Consider the following 18,135-nt stretch of genomic DNA (forward strand, 5'->3'; position numbering starts at 1 on the left):
ACAAACTTTCCTAAATCTTCCCTCTGACATATGCCCTCCATGGAATAATACTAAGACTAACACAGAAACTAATTAAACTAAATACAAAACTGTGGTGATAAGTTTGCCTCGTGCCCTCTTTGCTTCAGGAAATGAAGATGCCTTCTTAAAAAAATTGATTAAAGACTGATAAATATCAGCAACTAACGTCAATGAATCTCATCTTATGGTGACAGCAGCCAACAGGGTCAAGGAGCTATTGCCAATGTTTGCTCTGAACTCAGGAATACTCATAGTGAAAGGCGCTTTACTGAGCTTTTTTAGATACCGTTCTTTGTTAGGGACAGGTCACATGACTGGAAAAGGAAAAAGAGGTTCAGCAAACAACCTGAAGTAGAAATGATGAACTGTGAAGTAATAATACTTATTACAGGAATAACTGATTTGTTAAGGGTTTTTAAATGAAAACATCAAATTAAACTCCAGTACACCCTGCAGTACTGAAGTGTCCTCATTTGTGAAATTTAATCTGATACTGATATTAACAAACTGATTTCCTTCCCCTCACCCTCTCAGGACCTCAAACGTCACTGCTGTGCTCACACACCTGTAATGAAACTCTGACTTACACTGACCTCTGCTGGCTGGTTGCAAGCACTACAGCCAGCAGAAAAAACAACCTGCTCTGTATATTTCCATCTCCATCTTTCCAACTGTTGGCTTTTTAGAGTAGGCTTTCATGCTTTATGTTTCATAGTTAACTTTATTTAGTATATATCGAATCATACACCCAGAATCAAGTTTTCCAGCCTGAAGGCACGCCTTCAAGAGCACGTCATTTTATTGAACATTCAACAAGTTTTGCACCATGAAATCATCCCCAGGGTGAGATCATCATTGCTGAGGTCTGCTGTGAAGTCCTCTGAGGCATCTGATAGTGAACAATCAGAGGAAATGAACGGTGGTGCACGCCATCACAATCGCCTCCCTGAAACATTTGGATACACTGGAAAAGATCCATCACACACTGCAGAGCAGAGTACGGGAGGAACATAACAGCATCACAGCGGATGGAAGCTCCGAAAACAATTTAGAGATGCACAAGAAGACGATACCAAGAGAAGAGTGGAACTTTGGATGTGTTTCAAGTATTTTATAGAAAGCCTGCTCTCTATGACATGATACAGATCCAAGAGTAGAAAAAACTGTGTGAAACTAAGTGTTTAAAACTTTTGACTCATGGGGATCATTCGTTCACTCACTGACGTCTTTTACCATGTTTAACATGAACATCTGCCCCTGAGACAGGAGAGATGTGACAGGAAATAAAGAGTTTGGCCTCTTTTTCACTTTATTCCGGTCTGAACACATGCTGGTTAAAGTGCAGCTCACACACAAACCTGGCTCACCACGGTCTAAAAAAACCAACCCGTTAATTTTCCATCAGGCTGATGAAATATTTGCATAAAAAAAGATCAGAAAACCAGATTCAGGGTATTAAATAACATGAAGTCGTGGCAAAAAATAAAAATAACAGTTCTCCATTGGTTCTGTACATGTTCTTCATAAGGCATAAGTGTAATCATGGTTCACACACGTACACACACACACACACACACACACAACCACGCACAGAGTCTATTGCACCTCCTCAGCCTGTTGTGTAGGAGGAGGCGGAGGTGTTTTGGGCCTGCTCTGCTCCTCTGTTGCCGCTCCATCAATGGTTGCTCCAGTTGCCGGTGTCGCCACAGAGCTGCTGGCGTTCGCAGCCTCAGACCCGCTCTGCAGAAACTTCCTCAGGTCTTTGAGAGCCGGTCGGAGCATCTGCACCAACGCGAGCAGGGCGGCCTGCGTGCCCTCCAGTGCCTGAGCTTGCCTCTCCTGGGCAAAGGCCTGCGCCTCCTGGGAGCGCCGCATCATCTGCAGCAGCTCGTTCTGGCCCTCCAGGTGCTGGGCGATCTGGCGGATGTGCACGTTGGTGACTCGCTGCTCCTGCAGCAGGCGGGCGGAGTTCAGAGCAATGCGGCTCTTCAGCTCCTGCGGTTTGGCATGACTCTGAGGTGGCGGTGGGGAAACGGAAGACGAGGCCAGCATCTCCATGGGAGCCTCGACCGCGGCCACCACAGTCGGGGCAGAGTCGCCCTCAGTGGTGGTGCAGTACTCCACCACGCCGCCATCCTCCAGAGTGTGGTACGTCGTCTCAGCTGGAAGCAGGAATCAGTTTCATTTCATTTCATTTATTTATTTAGTTTCAGACGTTTATTAAAAGCCTCACAGAGAACGTGAAGAAACAACTGCTCTGAATTCATGTCTGAAACATCTTTCTATTGTGCTGAAGAAATATAGACTGAAGCTGAATTAGGGCTTGGCTGTACTGTCATGTAATACCAATAAGCAGCAGAAGATGGCGCAGTGAATCAGTGTAACCTTTATTCCTTTAACCAGGCAAAAAGAAAAAATGGTATTTAATGGTGTTAATAATGCAAACTAAAACTACATAATAATTCACAATCTTTAATTAGGGGTATAACATGGCATAAAATAATATCATAATTTTACAATGGTAAGAGAGCTAAAAGTTAAAATGTCGACCCCTGGTAGTGATTAAATCTGTAGGATAATTACAAAATGCACCTTTTAAAGCACAGCAGTTCAACACCAGACAGTCCAGTAGAGTTGTGATTAGAAACTCTGATGGCTCTGCAAGTGTCACGGCTAAAGTTTGAACATTTGCAAAGAAATGAAACGTACCATTCAGCTTTGAGTCATCACAGATTGTCCCGGCACCGGCTGGAAGAGCTGAAAGACAAACAGAGGAAGAAGCTAAAACCTCAATGAAACTATCAGCAAATCTTTAATATGTATTTTTTATTTTAAAAATGTAACTCTAAATTTAAATGTTACATTTAGGGTTACATTTTTGTAATTTATTATCATAGTCATATGATCAGATTTCATATTTATAATCCAAATTAGTATTGAATTAAAATATTAAAATGTAATATTAGGATTTAACATTTACTACATTATTTTTAAATTTTTGGTGTCAAATGTTGCCCACTTGGCTTTCAATAGCTAACTACCATAATAATGGATTGGATTTATATAGCGCTTTTCAAGGCACCCAAAGCGCTTTACAGTACCACTATTCATTCACTCTCACATTCACACACTGGTGGAGGCAGCTACGGTTGTAGCCACAGCTGCCCTGGGGCAGACTGACAGAAGCGAGGCTGCCATATCACGCCATCGGCCCCTCTGGCCAACACCAGTGGGCAAGTAGGGTAAAGTGTCTTGCCCAAGGACACAACGACCAGGACAGAGAGCCCAGGGATCGAACCGGCGACCTTCCGGTTACAGATGCAATTCCCAGCCCCCTGAGCCACGGTCGCCCCATCCAGTCTGTGTCTTTAATATTTAGATTTAAAATTTTGCATTTATATTTAAATGATTTTATAATCATACATTATACACTATATATTATGTTTAAAAGTATCTTATAATAATAGATAATGATTTAAATTTAATATTTAGAATTTAGTACATTTGTGGTTGAATGCAGTTTGAATGTAATTCCTACTTTTTAGTATGGATCTCACAGATTTAATTAAAATATTTCATTAACCTATTAACTTTTAAATGTAAATTTAATAAGCTATTAGCTTTTTGTTTACATGTAATAATACATTTAAACATACTTACATAAAATATTAAGCCTGTGTCGTTATTACGTAGTTTTAGTTATTTTGCATTTCATGTAGTATTTTGGATTAGAATGCAATATTAAACCATACTTGTAAACATTTAACTTACAGACCAATTTTTAACTTTACATTTATTGTTCAGGTATAAACATAAATGTAACTAAACTATAATGTTTACTGTGACATTTAATAACACTTTCATTCACTTTTTCTGTCTGAGTTTTCAGTTGTTTCAGAAAATACTTAAACTTCACACTTCATTTTTTTTTTTACAGTGTTACACGCACAGTTATTTTCGGCACGCTTCACTTTCCGTACTTCACCGTGCGGCACTCACCCTCCGTCAGAGTGACGGTTGCGGCGGCGTTGACGGTCACAGGTAAGGTGATCTCCGCATCCGAGTCTCCGGCAGGTAGGCTGATGATGGTGGCCTCTCCCAGCAGGTTACAGATCCTCTGCTGCATGGCGGTGAGGATGACGGGAACTGGAGTGCAGTCCGCGGACGTCCCCTCGATGGCAGCCCGCGCTTGGGCCACCTTCCGCCGGACCTCTGTCTTCATGTCGGACCACTTCTTCTTCACCTCGGGCAGCTCGCGCGGACAGGTGGTGACCTGGTTCACCTTTTTCAGGATGTCCATCCACGCGTTATTCTTAGCCATGTGTGTGACTCCGGCATTGAAGTGGTTAACCAGTGTGTGCTTTTGTTTCTCTATTTCTTCCACTATAATTTCCACCTCCCTCTCCGAGAAATTCATTTTTCTCTTTTTGGCCACCGATGCCATAAGTGCAGAAAAGCGTCTTTACGGCAGGTAATTGTGCGTATTGTACGCAAAAATAGTAGGATTTACTCCGGTAATGTGCGCAACGTAATGGCTTCCAGAATCGGCTTCTTCTTCCTACTAACGACGCTTACGTTAGATGGAGGACGTAGCCCCGCCCACAGACTCTTCCATTGGTTGAGGATCTCGCGGTAATGCGACATTCTCTCTTACTATTGGACCAAACAAAAGCCAATCAACTCAACAAGCCAAACAAAAAGACGAAGTTAAAAAAAAAGAAATGTTACCGTTATCTCGCTTTTTTCCAAGTTACACTTGAGTGAAAACAACGTTTAAAGCGTAAAAAAGAAAACGTAAGAAGAACATGTCAGCTGGGATATGACTGCTTCATCAACAGCATGGTTTTAATACTGCTGCTAAAAGGTAACAATTCTAAAGACGTCTTTAAACTGAATACTACTAATAATCAATATTATAATTATTGTAACCTCTCATTATTTACAAATTTCCAAGACACCATGACACCGTGAATAATTTTCAGTGTCTTGAATGAGGGATTTAATAGTGAAAGGCAAGTGTCTTGCTTGTGGTCGGTCAGAGTTACGTTTTCTCGATGATGGTTTTTCTCCCCTCTGGAAGAGGATCCTTCTTTCCTTCTGATTGTTGTAGGTGAAACTCACATTTTTTAATCTCTTCTTTGTTAAAAGAAGGGCAGCTGTGGCTACAACTGTAACTGCCTCCACCAGTGAGTGAATGTGAGAGTGAATGAATAGTGGAATTGTAAAAGTGCTTTGAGGGTCTCCAAAAGCGCTATATAAATGCAATCAGTTATTATTATTATTATTATTATTATTATTATTATTATTATTATTATTAAATATTATTATTTAATAATAATAATTATTATTAAACACCTCTGACATGTTAAGTTCACTCAGTCTGTTCAATGGGACTCTGCTTCCTGTTCCTCAGAACAAAATCTGTTCTTAAGACTCTGAAAGAAACCACTGAAAACTGAGCTGGTTCATGAGCTACCCAACAACCTTGTTTTGATCTGCGTTTGAACAAAGAATGTTTTCCATGTGTGATAACCGCAATGACAACTACACAACAGAAACAGTTTGCCCTATAAGAATAAAGGAGGAAAAAGCTAACAGAGTCTGGTGCTCCATGTTTCTCTGTGTTTCATGTTTATGTCACCAATACCCTAACATAGAAAGGTGATTGAAAGCAAAAGGAAAAACCATCTGTCAATGGGGCATAAAAGACTAAATAAAGCAAGAAAACAAAGTGCAAATACAAAAAAAAGGTAGAAGACAAGGTGCATTAAGAAAAAAGGAAGACAAGAAGCAAAAAATAATAATTTCACAATTATCATGAAACTGACACAAATTGACCAAAAATGGTAGATTGGGATGGGATGGTGGATAAAAGATGGTGAAGATAGAGCTCCCCACCAGAAGGAAACAAAAGTTCTGTCAGCTCTGCGCTCTTCAAGGTCACACTCAACATTTTCAGTGTTTAAGGTGGAAAGAAGATCACAAAGATTTAGTGATGTGCTGAAAAATGACAAAAAAAAAAACAGATATTTGGGGTTAAGTAACCAGAATTAGCTGGAACTTTAACTGGAACAGTTTGTTTTTTGTTTGTGGGTCTAGTGGTTAACACATCTGAATAACTGTCTTCCCATGCAGAGATTGAACCCTCATCATGTGGATACTTCCAGGCACTTCAACTGTTTCAATCTTTCCCACTGATCATCAATGGTAATTCTCTTCAGTAAGAATTTAATACCCTCTCTGACCACAGTGTAGCACTGTTACACATCAAATTTGACTGTCGTAATAAATAAATCAGTGTCCCACACTGTCCTGGTCAGTGTTGGTCAAGTTACTTGAAAAAAGTAATCAGTAACTAATTACTGATTACTTCCCCAAAAAAGTAATCCCATTACTTTACTGATTACTTATTTTCAAAAGTAATTAATTACTTAGTTACTTAGTTACTTTTTAAAAACACGATTTACAACCTGAAGAGGTGATAAAGCGATAGATCTTTCAGCCCAATTCTACTTTTTCTACATAATCCATCATACATAATGTAATCAAATGGAAAAGTCAGTTTTAATCTTTTAACTTTATGCATGAAGCAAAAATTTAATTATATGCAACATTCTCTGAGTTGAATAAATTAGTTTAACATTTAAACCTATTTTCTGCACATTCCAGCACATAAAATAAAATATTTTTTGTGTTTACACTCAGTCTTTCAAATAGATGCAAGTAAAACACAGCAGAAAATAAATAAAGTCAAAGACTCAGCGGTCCTGTTGCTCTATTTTCACCTGTAAAGCAGGACTGCGGTAGGTTGAAGAATCCGCGAGTTTCTCCGTGAGTTTCCCATTACGTCGTAGCGCACTCGGTGCTTGCTCGGAAGTTTAGGGGTTTTTCGCTGTAAAAAGAAGTTTTCTTCCCACGCACGATGGACGCTAATGTTTTTGTCACTTTTTATGGAATCAAACTCAAAGTAAGGTCAGTACTTCTACGCTTTAAACGCTGCACGCTCATACTCTCTCCCACAATCGATACGTGATCCATTGTTGATCTGAACACAGCTGTTGTCACAAACGTCGCACTCGCTTACGTCACTGTCGTGAGACATTCTCGCAGAAAATCACGGTTTTAGTAACGCAGTAACGCAGCGTTCCTACGGGAAAGTAACGGTAATCTAATTACCGTTTTTGCAATAGTAATCCCTTACTTTACTCGTTACTTGAAAAAAAGTAATCAGATTACAGTAACGCGTTACTGCCCATCTCTGGTCCTGGTATTACAGTTTCCTTTGTAAAATGAGCCTCTGTCCTTGTTTCTGATTGGTCAGATGCTGCCAGCATCATCTCTTTCATGTCAGCACTCTTGCAGCGAGGTTAACAAACCCTGGGTTGACTTATCCCATTTGTGACGAGCTTCACGTGGCTGCTGATGTTAGGATAAGAAAACCTGGACCAAGAAAATAGATCCTGGATATGTGGAGCTAGTTTCAGAGTGCAGGGCCGAGCTCTGAAGCTGCTTTTATGTCTCAGGGTAAAGAAAACTATTTGTTTCTACACTACATGAAAAGTTTGGACTTACCTTCAGGACTTGATTTCTGTTTTGTTTTTGTTTTTTCTTTTACCTTATTTTATATTGTGCCGTTTTGTCGTGGTTGCTTTGGTTTAGAAGCTTCAACCTTTTTGTTTTCCCCCATCACTACTTTTAATGTACCACCTCAGTATTACCCCACATCATGTGTGGAACATGTTTTCTTTCTTCTTTTTTTGCACCTGTTTGGTACCTTTTAATTTTCCCATTGCATTTTTTGCTTTAGGTTTGTTCCCTGTGTTGATTTGTTTTTTAGTGTTTTGTACTTTTGAACCACTTGTTTTTTTAATCAGTTGATTATTTCAGATTCTTTTCTAGTGTGTGTGTTTTTGGAAGCATGTGTGTTTGTGTTGTGCATTTTTGCCAGTAACCCAGCACCCAGATTTGATCCATTGTTACCCAGTTGTTACTCGGGGTCCTTTTCCACTTTTCTGTCTTCAGCGCTGCCGACAAACAGGGTTTAATATTTAATGAGGTTCAGTTTAGAGTGAGTTAAGAAGAGTTTCAGAACTAAGCATTCATATGACTGTTTTGCACAAATGTTTAATGTGAGTATGTGTTTGAGTGTCCACTGTGGTTCAGATGTAGAGCAGAATTGTCTAATTTCAGGAAGTTAACCACAGGCACAGCATGGTATCTAGTATAGTGGAGTGTTTAAAGACCTTGCAAATAGGAGGCTGAGGTACAATTCCTTGATGGAGATGAAGCTCTGTCCTTTCTTAACTGTTCGCGTTCATACTGTAAGCACTTTTTGAACCAGCTCAGCATTTCAGGTTCACCCATCGGATTTCCAAAAAGAGAAGCTTGACTCATCTCTGCAGAGAACATGCAGTCTGCATGCCTTGGTGCTTGAATTTATACACCTGTGGTCATGGAAGTAATTGGAACACCTGAATTCAATCATTTGGATGGGTGAATGAAAATGTTTGCCGATCAGCAGAATGTCATCTTACATTCGTGTATCACAGCATATAGTCCAGTTTCATGTTTACTCTGATCAAATACTGGTCAAAATGACCCATAGACTCCAGCTTGCAAAACTCTGTGACTTGGAACCAACGAGGAAGCCGATGCATTTAGTGATGCAAATAAGAGAAAAGTGTTGAAGGCAACATTACCCAGTCTGTGATCAAAAACTTTACATTTTAAAAGATCATTTATTTGCAATCCAGTCACACTTAGAAACTTGAGTTTTGGCCACTGTTACAAAAATATACGCAAAAGTTACCTTCATACCATACAGAGAAAATAATCAGATTCAGGAAAATAAGTCTAGAAAAACTAACACCACACCCAACCCTCTTACCTAGAAGCAAATCCCTCCCAGTTGTGCAAATAAAAAACACTTCTGTTCACTTGGAAGAAGCTGTGTCCAGGTGTTTGAGAGCTCCTCCCACCAGGTAAAGGCTTCCAGTGATGAGGACGTGGATCGGCAGCGTCATCTTGGCCTGATCAGCCAGCACAGAGTCCCTGCCTTGTGTGATCCACTGGAGGGCGCTGAAGATGCACGGGAACACCAAGGTGTCCCCTCTGTGCTCAGGTAAATTAGGAAGCCTGTCCTCAATCAGCAATGGATTATCTCCATTGTCATCCAGGTGGTTATGGAGGCGCCAGATCCTCTCATTGTCCCAGCAGCGAGTCAGCATTTCCTTCACAGACATGTCAAACTTCTTCTCCTGTACTGAAGAAGGTGAAAGAATAAGTTCAAAGTTTTTGGCTCAGAATTATTCACTGGATAAAATCGTCTCTTCTTGCATAATCTGCATCTGGAAACACAGACTCCAACACAAACTCCACACAAGTAAACTATAAAAATGTGCTTCAGATAACATTAGATTACAACTGCACACTTCTGGACACCGATACTGTGTCCAGACTGATTTTATATAGAACGATCTGTACAGGTGCAAACAGGTTCAGCAAACTCACTACTGGAGGTGCTGACTTCGGCAATGCATGGGCAGAACACAGCAAAGTCAAAGTGGCACGGCTGCAAAGAAACAAGACATGCAAAAAAAAAAGTTTTCAACTCTATACGTACTGTCACGTCCTTGCCAACATACCTACAAATGCATTCAGGTTCGAAGAACTACTCACCACCAGGAGTTTAAGGAAAGCAGCTGCGTCTCTCTCTCCTGTAACGTTGAACAGCAAAACTCTGGCCACAGGGCCACTGAAACACAAACACATCAAAGTGTCACATCACATAGCATTTGATGTAAAAATATTTCTGTAGATCCACCTACAATTGGAACACACACTCTGGTCCATTTTGTTAACAACAGAGACCGGACTAAATGTTTAAATTAAAAATTCTAGCACATCTTTTTTTTTTTAGCTCACCTCGCGTTCCTCTCGTGCTCAGCTGCAGTCTCTCTAAACCATTCGGAACAGGCCTGGATGCTGTGCAGGGTGTGAGCTCCATCCAGGAAGTAGGTGACCGCTCCATGTTTTAGGGTCTGGCTCCTGCCGGGCCACTCGGTATCTGCCAACCCTGAGAGCAAACGCATTCACTGTTACATCAGCTGGCCCTGGGTGGGTCCTGTTGTTATCTCATTGGCTCTGCGGGACTCACCTTTCACCATCACGGGGCTGGGACTGAACGCAGTCGCCTGAAGCATCCCGCCATTGTTAACAGTGCTACAGGGGAAGCTATTATCTGTTCAGAGAGGACAGGTACATTGAAGGTACACTAACCAAAGCTTGCAGTTATTATTTGCATTATTTTGTACTAATCATTTATTTATTTATTTCTGGATATATGTTTAAACATCAGCCCAACCTGGTAGACCCCTCATCTGAAGCCAGGTGTGACTCAGCTGGAGGGCGAGGGAGGCGTTGGAGCGCTGGTGCTGCCCTGCAAGGCCCAGGTGCAAAGGTCCACATTCTGCCTGGTAGTCCTCCAGCTGTGGACACACCCACAGTGGACACTGCAACAACAGGTTAGAGAGAGTTATAGAAAGCTGAAGCTTCACTTTCCTGTGTGATGTGACTGAAAGTGGACTCCTACTCCGATCTCTTTGGCCCGCTCCTCGAGCACAGGCATGGCATCCTCTGGCTGTCTGATGGTGAAGGCGGGGACTCCAGGCTGCAAACACAAAAATGCAGCATTACTAAAAGAATCACGCATTCAGACTGAAACAGTTACTCACTCCTAATGTGAACAGACCTTGTAGATGCCCGCTTTGTGCCAGGCGATCTGTTTGATGGTGTCTCCCAGAATATCAGTGTGGTCTATGTCCAGGAAGGAGATGCCACACACCCACGGCCTCCTGTTGAAACACACAGGGGTCATAGTGACGACCGAGGCTGTACACTGAGCATGGCAGCAGACATAAACAGCAAGAAGTACTACAAGATGGCAAGATGGAAAAATCAACTACACCCCCACCCCACCCACACAACAATAAGAAAAATCTGATCCTATATAAATGAGAAATGTAAATAGTGTAAAAAACAATTTTTAACAGACGTAATTTTGAGAACATTAAAAATAATTTTGTATTTCAGCAAAAAGTGTAAGAAGACAGACTCCAGTGACTCTTATGACAAAGGCTTTTTAAATGTGTCCACTTGGTACCATTTTAGTTTATGTTTTGATTCGGAAGCTTTTCCATTGTTTGTGATATTTTGCATGTTATGCCAAAGACTTATGCTCTGCTAAGTTTACATCTCACCGTATTATGTTGGTGTTGTTGTACGCTCCGCCGATACCAACTTCAATCACAGCTAAATCCACCTGAGCAAAGAGGAAGAGCCATTTAGATTCAAGGAGTGTTTATAGTAAATAAGAACCATCTGTTGGTGAAATAAACAGGACTTATCGTTCAAGTAAATCTGAGCTCTGAGAATTACACACAAGCTTTTCTTATACACATCCAGAGGGGCTCATTTCTGAAGAAACTTTTGAAATCTAATGTTAACTGCACCACTGCCTGTAGGGCAGATACATGCATACATAACATGTGTCAGGAATAAATTCCATATAAACATTTTCTGGCTGCTTTTGACAATGTACCTTCTCCTGAAGGAAGATATGGAAGGCCAAGATGGTGAGGATACCAAAATATGTCGGCATCGTCCCTCCGTGAGCGTCCTGAGGAGGTTAAGGGGAAAAAAGTTATGACTCTTCAATCTGCTTGTTTATACACCAAAGATGATATATTTTATCTAATTTTTTCTAAATGATCACATCAGGTCATAAGTCTGAGGGTTTTAATTGAATTAATTTTAAGATGTTACCTTTCAAATATGGTCTCAAATTTATTAAAAGTGATGGCTTCTTCTACTTCTCTTTTCAGCTGATTTTTTTCATGGTTCACCACAATGGGTCATCTGCCTCTATCTCACTCTATTCCAGCATCTTTCTCTTCATGTCCTCCTTCACTTCACCCATGAATCTTCCCTGTGGTCTTCCTCTTCTCCTCCTGCCTGGCAGGTCCATTTAATCATCCTTTGTCCAATATATCCTACGCTGTCCCTCTGATGACATTTTCTATCCTGCTCACTTTTAGGTAAATCTTAACATCATTTAAAGTTTCTTATCTTAAATTCCAGAGTTGAATATAGTTTTAAATCTTCCAGAAGTAACAGAAGTGAAGAAGGGGCTGGTCTAATTTCCATATCTAAAGCATGTCTGTATTATGTTAAAGAAATCAAAACTGTACTTTGAAGCAACACCAAGTTATACCACAAGATGGCAGAAAGAGTCATTGTAACCTTTACTAAAAAAGGCAAATCAAGCCTGGGAAAAGACAAAACCCCGCGAAGAAATTGCCCTAAAGCAGTGATTCTCAAACTGTGGTGCGCGTACCACTAGTGGTACTTGGGCTTTCTCTGGTGGTACCTGGAAAATCTCCAATTTTTTTTTAAAGATTAAATAATATACCATTGTGGAGGTATGCAAAGACGACACGACAGTTCCCGAGGCTCTTCTGGGAGCCGGAGTCAACCAGAAAACGCCTCCCAGAGTGTGAGTCCTCTATGAAGAGCAGCCTTTCGGAGGCCCCCAGGAGAATTGGTGGGGGGGTGTGGGAGATGCCGTCAATGAGTCAGGAACTACTGCCTGGATGCAATCCGCTTCTTCTGCGAGTGAGCGGTAATCCTTCGCGGACCGCAGCAGCACCGGCATCTGTCGGAGGAAGACGTGAGTGAAGAGGAATCCGCTGTCATCCATTCCTAGCAAGGACAGCGTGCTCTCCATGAGCTTGAGAGCGGTACCATCACCAAGGTCCGAGAAAGAGAGGAGTTTCTCGGCCTGCATTGGAGAGGGAGTAGCGCTGTAGCAGCAGCAGCTTGAGAGAGGTGTATTTCCCTTGTGTGGTGGGATCCCGGAGGAGGGTCATCACACGGCGAAAATTAAAACGTACAGTTTTGCTATCACTTCCGACATAAATGAAGACAGAAAACTAAACAGCTGTGACATTTGTAGGGTTACTGAAGTTGGGCTAGCTGGTATATAATGATGTGCTACGTGGTAGCTAGCTACACAGCTATGGTTAGCATAATATGAACACAGTGAAGCTGGAGGCTGAACGCTAACTTTTATCCACTAGATAAAAGTTAACGTGAGGGTTCCTGATGGTTAGGGACAAATGCAATCGCATGTCAGGATGCTGTAAACGGACCAAACTTCAGTCAGGAGAACAACTGCAATGTAAGGTTAGTCATTAATATACTGCTGCATGGGCTGGGCTGTAGTTACATTGTAAGGTTTTAAAAACTGAGCTTTAAAATGAATAGTGATGCTAAAACCCGAGAGAGGCCGACAGTGATCACTGACTTTTTTTAGGGGCTTGTTCAGATTAAAGAACACAATACAAAGCATTAAAACATGTTAAAAACACAACAGCCTTAATAAAAGCAGAGTAGTTTGGACCCAGAAGCAGGGTTCATCAGGTCATCACTTAAAGATTGGATATCCCACCATGTTTTAATGCAGTACAGTTGTGGTTATTATTATCACTCGTCACATCTTATTTATGACAGTTAAAATAAATAGCATTCATATAAGAAATAAAATTGTCTGTGTAAACTGTATGTAGTGTTAAACAGGCCTATACTACTGCACTTTAATGTCGGTCATAAGGGTGGTACTTCAGGAGCCATATATTTTATGAGGTGGTACTCATTGTGAAAAGTTTTAGAACCACTGCCCTAAAGGAGTAAAGACAAATTAAAAAGTGAAAAAAAAAAAACACAAAACAAAACAAAACAGCAGAACATGACTGAAAACTTTTCAACAAACCCAACGATACAAGCCTGCCCCCTGGTGGTCAAAGCTCTGGTAAAAATTTGTGGAGGGTAATTAGAGAAAGTACCTTTAACAGCTTTGAATCCACATTAGAAGGTCAGTTCATCCCCAAAAGTTAATTTACATCATTTCCCTCTTCAATTGAGAAAGGTTTGGTGCAATTTGCCCAGTTTTAGAGATATTATTTCTATGACACGACTTGGGTTCTCGGGTTGGCAGGTTATTACCAGAACCAGATCACCATAGGGTGTGTCACATCTGGTCCAGTGGATGGGGCAGTGTCAAGTGGCATTTTAGTTTTCTGTTTTTCTCTTTTCACACCTACCTTAGTTTCCTCGAGCCGTCTATATATCTGCCAGAAGTATTTGGTGAAGAGCTCTTTTCCGATTGGCTGCCCGTTGATCCGAATCCTCTCTGTGACTTGGACCAAATGTGGAGAGCTGCACCCAAGAAGAATATTTGAAGCCTGTTATTACCTGTCAGTCTCTCCATCTAATTCCTCCTGTGTGTGTGTGTTTATGTTCAAACTGCTCAAAATATCAGAGTAATATCAGAGTAATCTGATTACAAAAACTAAACAACCCATTTTACTGTTCAGACTACTCGAGAAGAGCACAACCCCAACATCTGGACAGCTGTTACGTTCAAATGTAGAAATAACAAAAGACTTTATAGCTGAGTATGGGTGTGTATTTGTGTTTTATAGCTTATTTAAACCTTTCCAAGGACTGCACAGAAATCTGAAACAAAGCACATTTTTATGCAATAACACTGCAGTAACCACCTGATTCAGTAACCACCTGATTCAGTAAACACCATGGTTTACCTGAAAAATCCTGTGCGGAAGCCATAATTTCTTAAAATCTGCTCAGTGAACGCACACGTCGAGCCCTGAAAGACAAACAGTCATCATCTGGATTCATGATGTAAATGTGTGTTATACATAATTTAATTAAAGCCAGGATCTTATATACCACACACTCATCTCACATAGCTTTTATATTCTGATTTTCACACAGCACATTATTTGTTTCAGAGATTTTTATTTATTTGTTTATTTAGAAGATTTCTGAAGAGATTTCTGTGTGTTAACATGAGGCCATTCTTATGTGTGCCCTTTGTCCTGTCTTCCTCCCCTCACCCCCAACCGGTTGAGGCAGATGGCAGCTCCTCCCTGAACCTGGTTCTGCCAGACGTTTCTTCCTGTTGAAAGGGAGTTTTTCCTTCCCACTGTTGCCCAGTGCTTCATCAAAGAGGTTTTGTCTGATTGTTGGGGTTTCTCTGTGTTATTGTAGGGTTTTACCTTGCAGTATAAAGCCCCCTGTGGTGTGATTTGGTGTTATATAAATCAAATTGAACTGAACTTAATTCTAATTAATCCACAGAACGGGCCTTTCTGATATAAAGAACACCTAAATGTCAGCTCACCTTGCCCTTTGTTCCGGTCACATGAATGATATTGAGACGGTCAAGTTCATCCACCTTTCATATGCATACAAGCACAGACATCTAGTTCAGTTAAGACTGAAGGTGATAATTACTGTAACTGTGTGTAATCTCTGATGTCACTGCTGCTTTGATTGGCTCACCGTGAGGCCCGCTCGTTCCAGGAAGCCTCTCATGGTCTTTAGCTGCAGGTGACGTTTGCTCTTTAGCTCCTTCAGGGCGGTAGCATAGGGCTGCAACGTGTTCAGGGTGGAGATGGTGTCCTGTGGTAAACGTACAAAAGGAAGGACAGAAAAGTTCAAAAGTAACAAAAATGTGTCATCTGTACAGAAAAATGTCTGCATGAAATGATGAGAATCAGGATGTCAGGACAGTCTGATTGAAATGTAAATCAAATGGTGATAGAAAGTGAAAGAGTCTCTGTTTTCCTACTAGATTTTAGGAGGGGAAAGGGAACCTTTCCAAAAAGAGAACCAAGGAATGATTCATGCTTCATGATCAGCAAGTTGAAAAAGAAAAATTGTGAAAAAAGAAAAAAATAATAATAATGATATATTTTTTTAAAACAAGATTTTTCTTCTCTGGAGGTTCCAGAATATTTGCCAGTGCAGAATTCCCCCACAGATTTCAGACTTTTGGAGAGCCGTGTCCCTCTCCAATAACAAAAACCCCTGGACAGCACCAGCCTTTGCCTTGAAGCAGCAGCTCCACAGTCACAATAATAGAACAGCAGCTATAAAACACTAAAACAGAAGAAAACCTCAGCTTACCGTTTCTGTATCCATGGCGGCTCTGCTTCAGTCTGACACCGTTGTGTCAGTTTCTGTTACAGCAGGTATGCACTTGTCCGTCCGCTTTAAAACCCCGCCTCTGTCTTTGGAGCTTTCAGATATTTATCACCTTAGAAAAGCATCATTTTTGCCCAAGGCATGTAGTAAAAGGATGTAAGAATATTTTCAGGTATCTCTACTTGAGGATTTATTTTTTTGTCAACCTTTTATTTTTACTCTTTATATTTTCAAATCAGGCTCATTACTTTAGCTTTAATTAATTTGAGGGAAGTTTTTATTGTGAGTCTTCAAACTGATGTGAGGTTAAAAGAAGGTAACAATAACAAATAGATACATTTATTAGTTTATCCATCAGCGAGGCATCTCACATTCAAAAAGATGAAAGAGGCAAAAAAACCCACATCACTTATGCATTATCATAGCACCATAAACTCGGGGTTTGAATTAGGTTGGGATGATCCTGAACGGCACTTTTGGTGCATGTTGATAAGCTGTGTTTGCAGTACAGCGTTGAAGAGGAGCAATCATAAAGGGAGTAACGTTTTCTAGCGGCAGGTAATTTTAAACGTTTCTATCAGCTCAACAAAAATCAGCAAGCACACAAACTGTTAGTCACACCGTGTCTGTGAGGTAAAGGTCCAGCTGCTGGATTTCACAAAATGAGAGCTAACTTCACTCAGAGATGGAGAAAGACGTAAGAAAGACAGGACAGGAGAGGAAGAAGATGGGTTAGATTTAAAGGTAAGGGCTGCTCAGTGACATTTGATAATCTGCAAATTTAAAGATTGCATGTTAGTCCTAATTTTTAAATCAGATATCAGGTCTGTATGGTGTGAAGTTTTATACTGTTTCATTTTGTAAAACGTCCTGCAAAACAAGCTGAGATCTACAGCTTTGTTTTATTCAAAGGTTGTGTGAAAATGCTGTGCAGTTTAGTGCTGGATAAACAGTAGTTTGCACTATTGTGATGGATTCACATAAAGCTCTGAGCTCCTGGTCAGAGTTCGGTTACACAGCAGAGATGAATTCAAACTTAAGCTGATGATGAGATTCACTCACTGAATTTAACTGTATGCTGTGAGTGTAGGGGAAGGACATCAGCCCAGATAGCTTGTGAAATATTTTTGAATTTAACTGTGATCACAGGCTGTGCACTAAGACCATCTGCTGGAGCTCCCAGTAGAAATGATTGAGCAGCAATTCTTGTCCCCACACTGAGCTACTACAACTGAACTTGGGGTTCCTCCACCTGCTGAACCCCACTTATACTTCCATGCATTAATATTATTTTATTATTACATTAATACAGCATGAGGTTCAGTTAGCTTTGCATAATAATATCTGATAGCATTGTCCTTTAAACAGCTACTTTTTACTTAATTACTTTGAGTACATTTCAGAGCCGGTACTTTTTCACTTTTAGTTGAGAAAAGAAGTTGACTTCCACCAGGGCAATTTTTTTAAACACATATCTTCACTTCACAGTAAAGAATGTGTGTGTTATAGTGTTTAAGGTGTGGAAGCATATAGTGACTGACAGATCTCTACTCTTTGTGGCATTTTTCTAACCCGACAAACCGGATGAATCCCGGGGGGAAAAAAAAAAAAACCTCCCCAAGAAGTTTCTTTGTTGTTTTTAGGAATTTATTTCTGTTTAATTTAATTTACCCTCCTGAGTCTGAATAACATCACTCAAAAAAAAAAAAATTTGGTGTCACTCCCATTTCTTCTTGCTGAATATGGTTTTATGACATTTTTCAAATGCGTCATAATATATACACATACACACATACATACACACACACACACACACACACACACGTGTGTTTTCATGGTGATTTCTTTCTTTCAGTAAATGGTAAATGACCTGTATTTGTATAGCGCTTTTACTAGTCCCCCCTAAGGACCCCAAAGCGCTTTACACACCCAGTCATCCACCCATTCACACACACACTCACACACTGGTGGAGGCAGCTACAGTTGTAGCCACAGCTGCCCTGGGGCAGACTGACAGAATGGTGTTTGAAAAAAGAAAAACAACAA

The 18,135-nt window shown here is 40.6% G+C and overlaps 2 protein-coding genes and 1 long non-coding RNA gene across 3 annotated transcripts; 1 reads left to right on the plus strand and 2 right to left on the minus strand.

Moving 5' to 3' along the window:
* Positions 1-667: 667 nt before the first annotated feature.
* Positions 668-4,609, minus strand: naif1 (nuclear apoptosis inducing factor 1). The gene is made up of 3 exons (XM_085278847.1): positions 4,021-4,609; positions 2,731-2,778; positions 668-2,183 (listed from the first exon to the last, which is right to left on the minus strand). The coding sequence occupies exons 1-3, from the start codon at positions 4,463-4,465 to the stop codon at positions 1,618-1,620; spliced, it is 1,059 nt and encodes a 352-aa protein (XP_085134973.1). The 5' UTR covers positions 4,466-4,609; the 3' UTR covers positions 668-1,617.
* LOC146570423 (uncharacterized) lies at positions 4,573-11,808 on the plus strand. The gene is made up of 3 exons (XR_014892995.1): positions 4,573-4,885; positions 10,379-10,544; positions 10,645-11,808. It is a non-coding gene; the product is annotated as an uncharacterized LOC146570423 (long non-coding RNA).
* On the minus strand, positions 8,746-16,115 carry LOC146570424 (folylpolyglutamate synthase, mitochondrial-like). Its single transcript, XM_085278845.1, has 15 exons — positions 16,072-16,115; positions 15,445-15,564; positions 15,284-15,337; positions 14,682-14,746; positions 14,181-14,295; positions 11,621-11,698; positions 11,280-11,341; positions 10,772-10,874; positions 10,613-10,690; positions 10,385-10,532; positions 10,178-10,261; positions 9,946-10,096; positions 9,700-9,775; positions 9,532-9,592; positions 8,746-9,283 (listed from the first exon to the last, which is right to left on the minus strand). Exons 1-15 carry the CDS (start codon positions 16,084-16,086, stop codon positions 8,955-8,957), a joined length of 1,539 nt encoding a protein of 512 aa, XP_085134971.1. The 5' UTR covers positions 16,087-16,115; the 3' UTR covers positions 8,746-8,954.
* Between the last annotated feature and the right edge of the window lie 2,020 nt (positions 16,116-18,135).

Source organism: Mchenga conophoros, linkage group LG7 (genome assembly GCF_057382185.1).
Source record: "Mchenga conophoros isolate Kocher_MC1m ecotype Shallow Benthic linkage group LG7, M_conophoros_male_GT1.1, whole genome shotgun sequence".
In the NCBI taxonomy this organism is placed as follows: Eukaryota; Metazoa; Chordata; class Actinopteri; order Cichliformes; family Cichlidae; genus Mchenga; species Mchenga conophoros.

Excerpts from the sequence above, each read along its gene's own strand:
- naif1 (XM_085278847.1), bottom strand. The coding sequence starts at position 4,465 with ATGGCATCGGTGGCCAAAAAGAGAAAAATGAATTTCTCGGAGAGGGAG. Across the intron at positions 2,779-4,020 it reads AACCGTCACTCTGACGGAGG|CTCTTCCAGCCGGTGCCGGG; the intron begins GTGAGTGCCGCA and ends TTTGTCTTTCAG. Across the intron at positions 2,184-2,730 it reads TGATGACTCAAAGCTGAATG|CTGAGACGACGTACCACACT; the intron begins GTACGTTTCATT and ends TCCTGCTTCCAG.
- LOC146570424 (XM_085278845.1), bottom strand. Across the intron at positions 15,338-15,444 it reads TGGAACGAGCGGGCCTCACG|GTGGATGAACTTGACCGTCT; the intron begins GTGAGCCAATCA and ends TGCATATGAAAG. Across the intron at positions 14,296-14,681 it reads TTCCGCACAGGATTTTTCAG|CTCTCCACATTTGGTCCAAG; the intron begins GTAAACCATGGT and ends TCTTGGGTGCAG.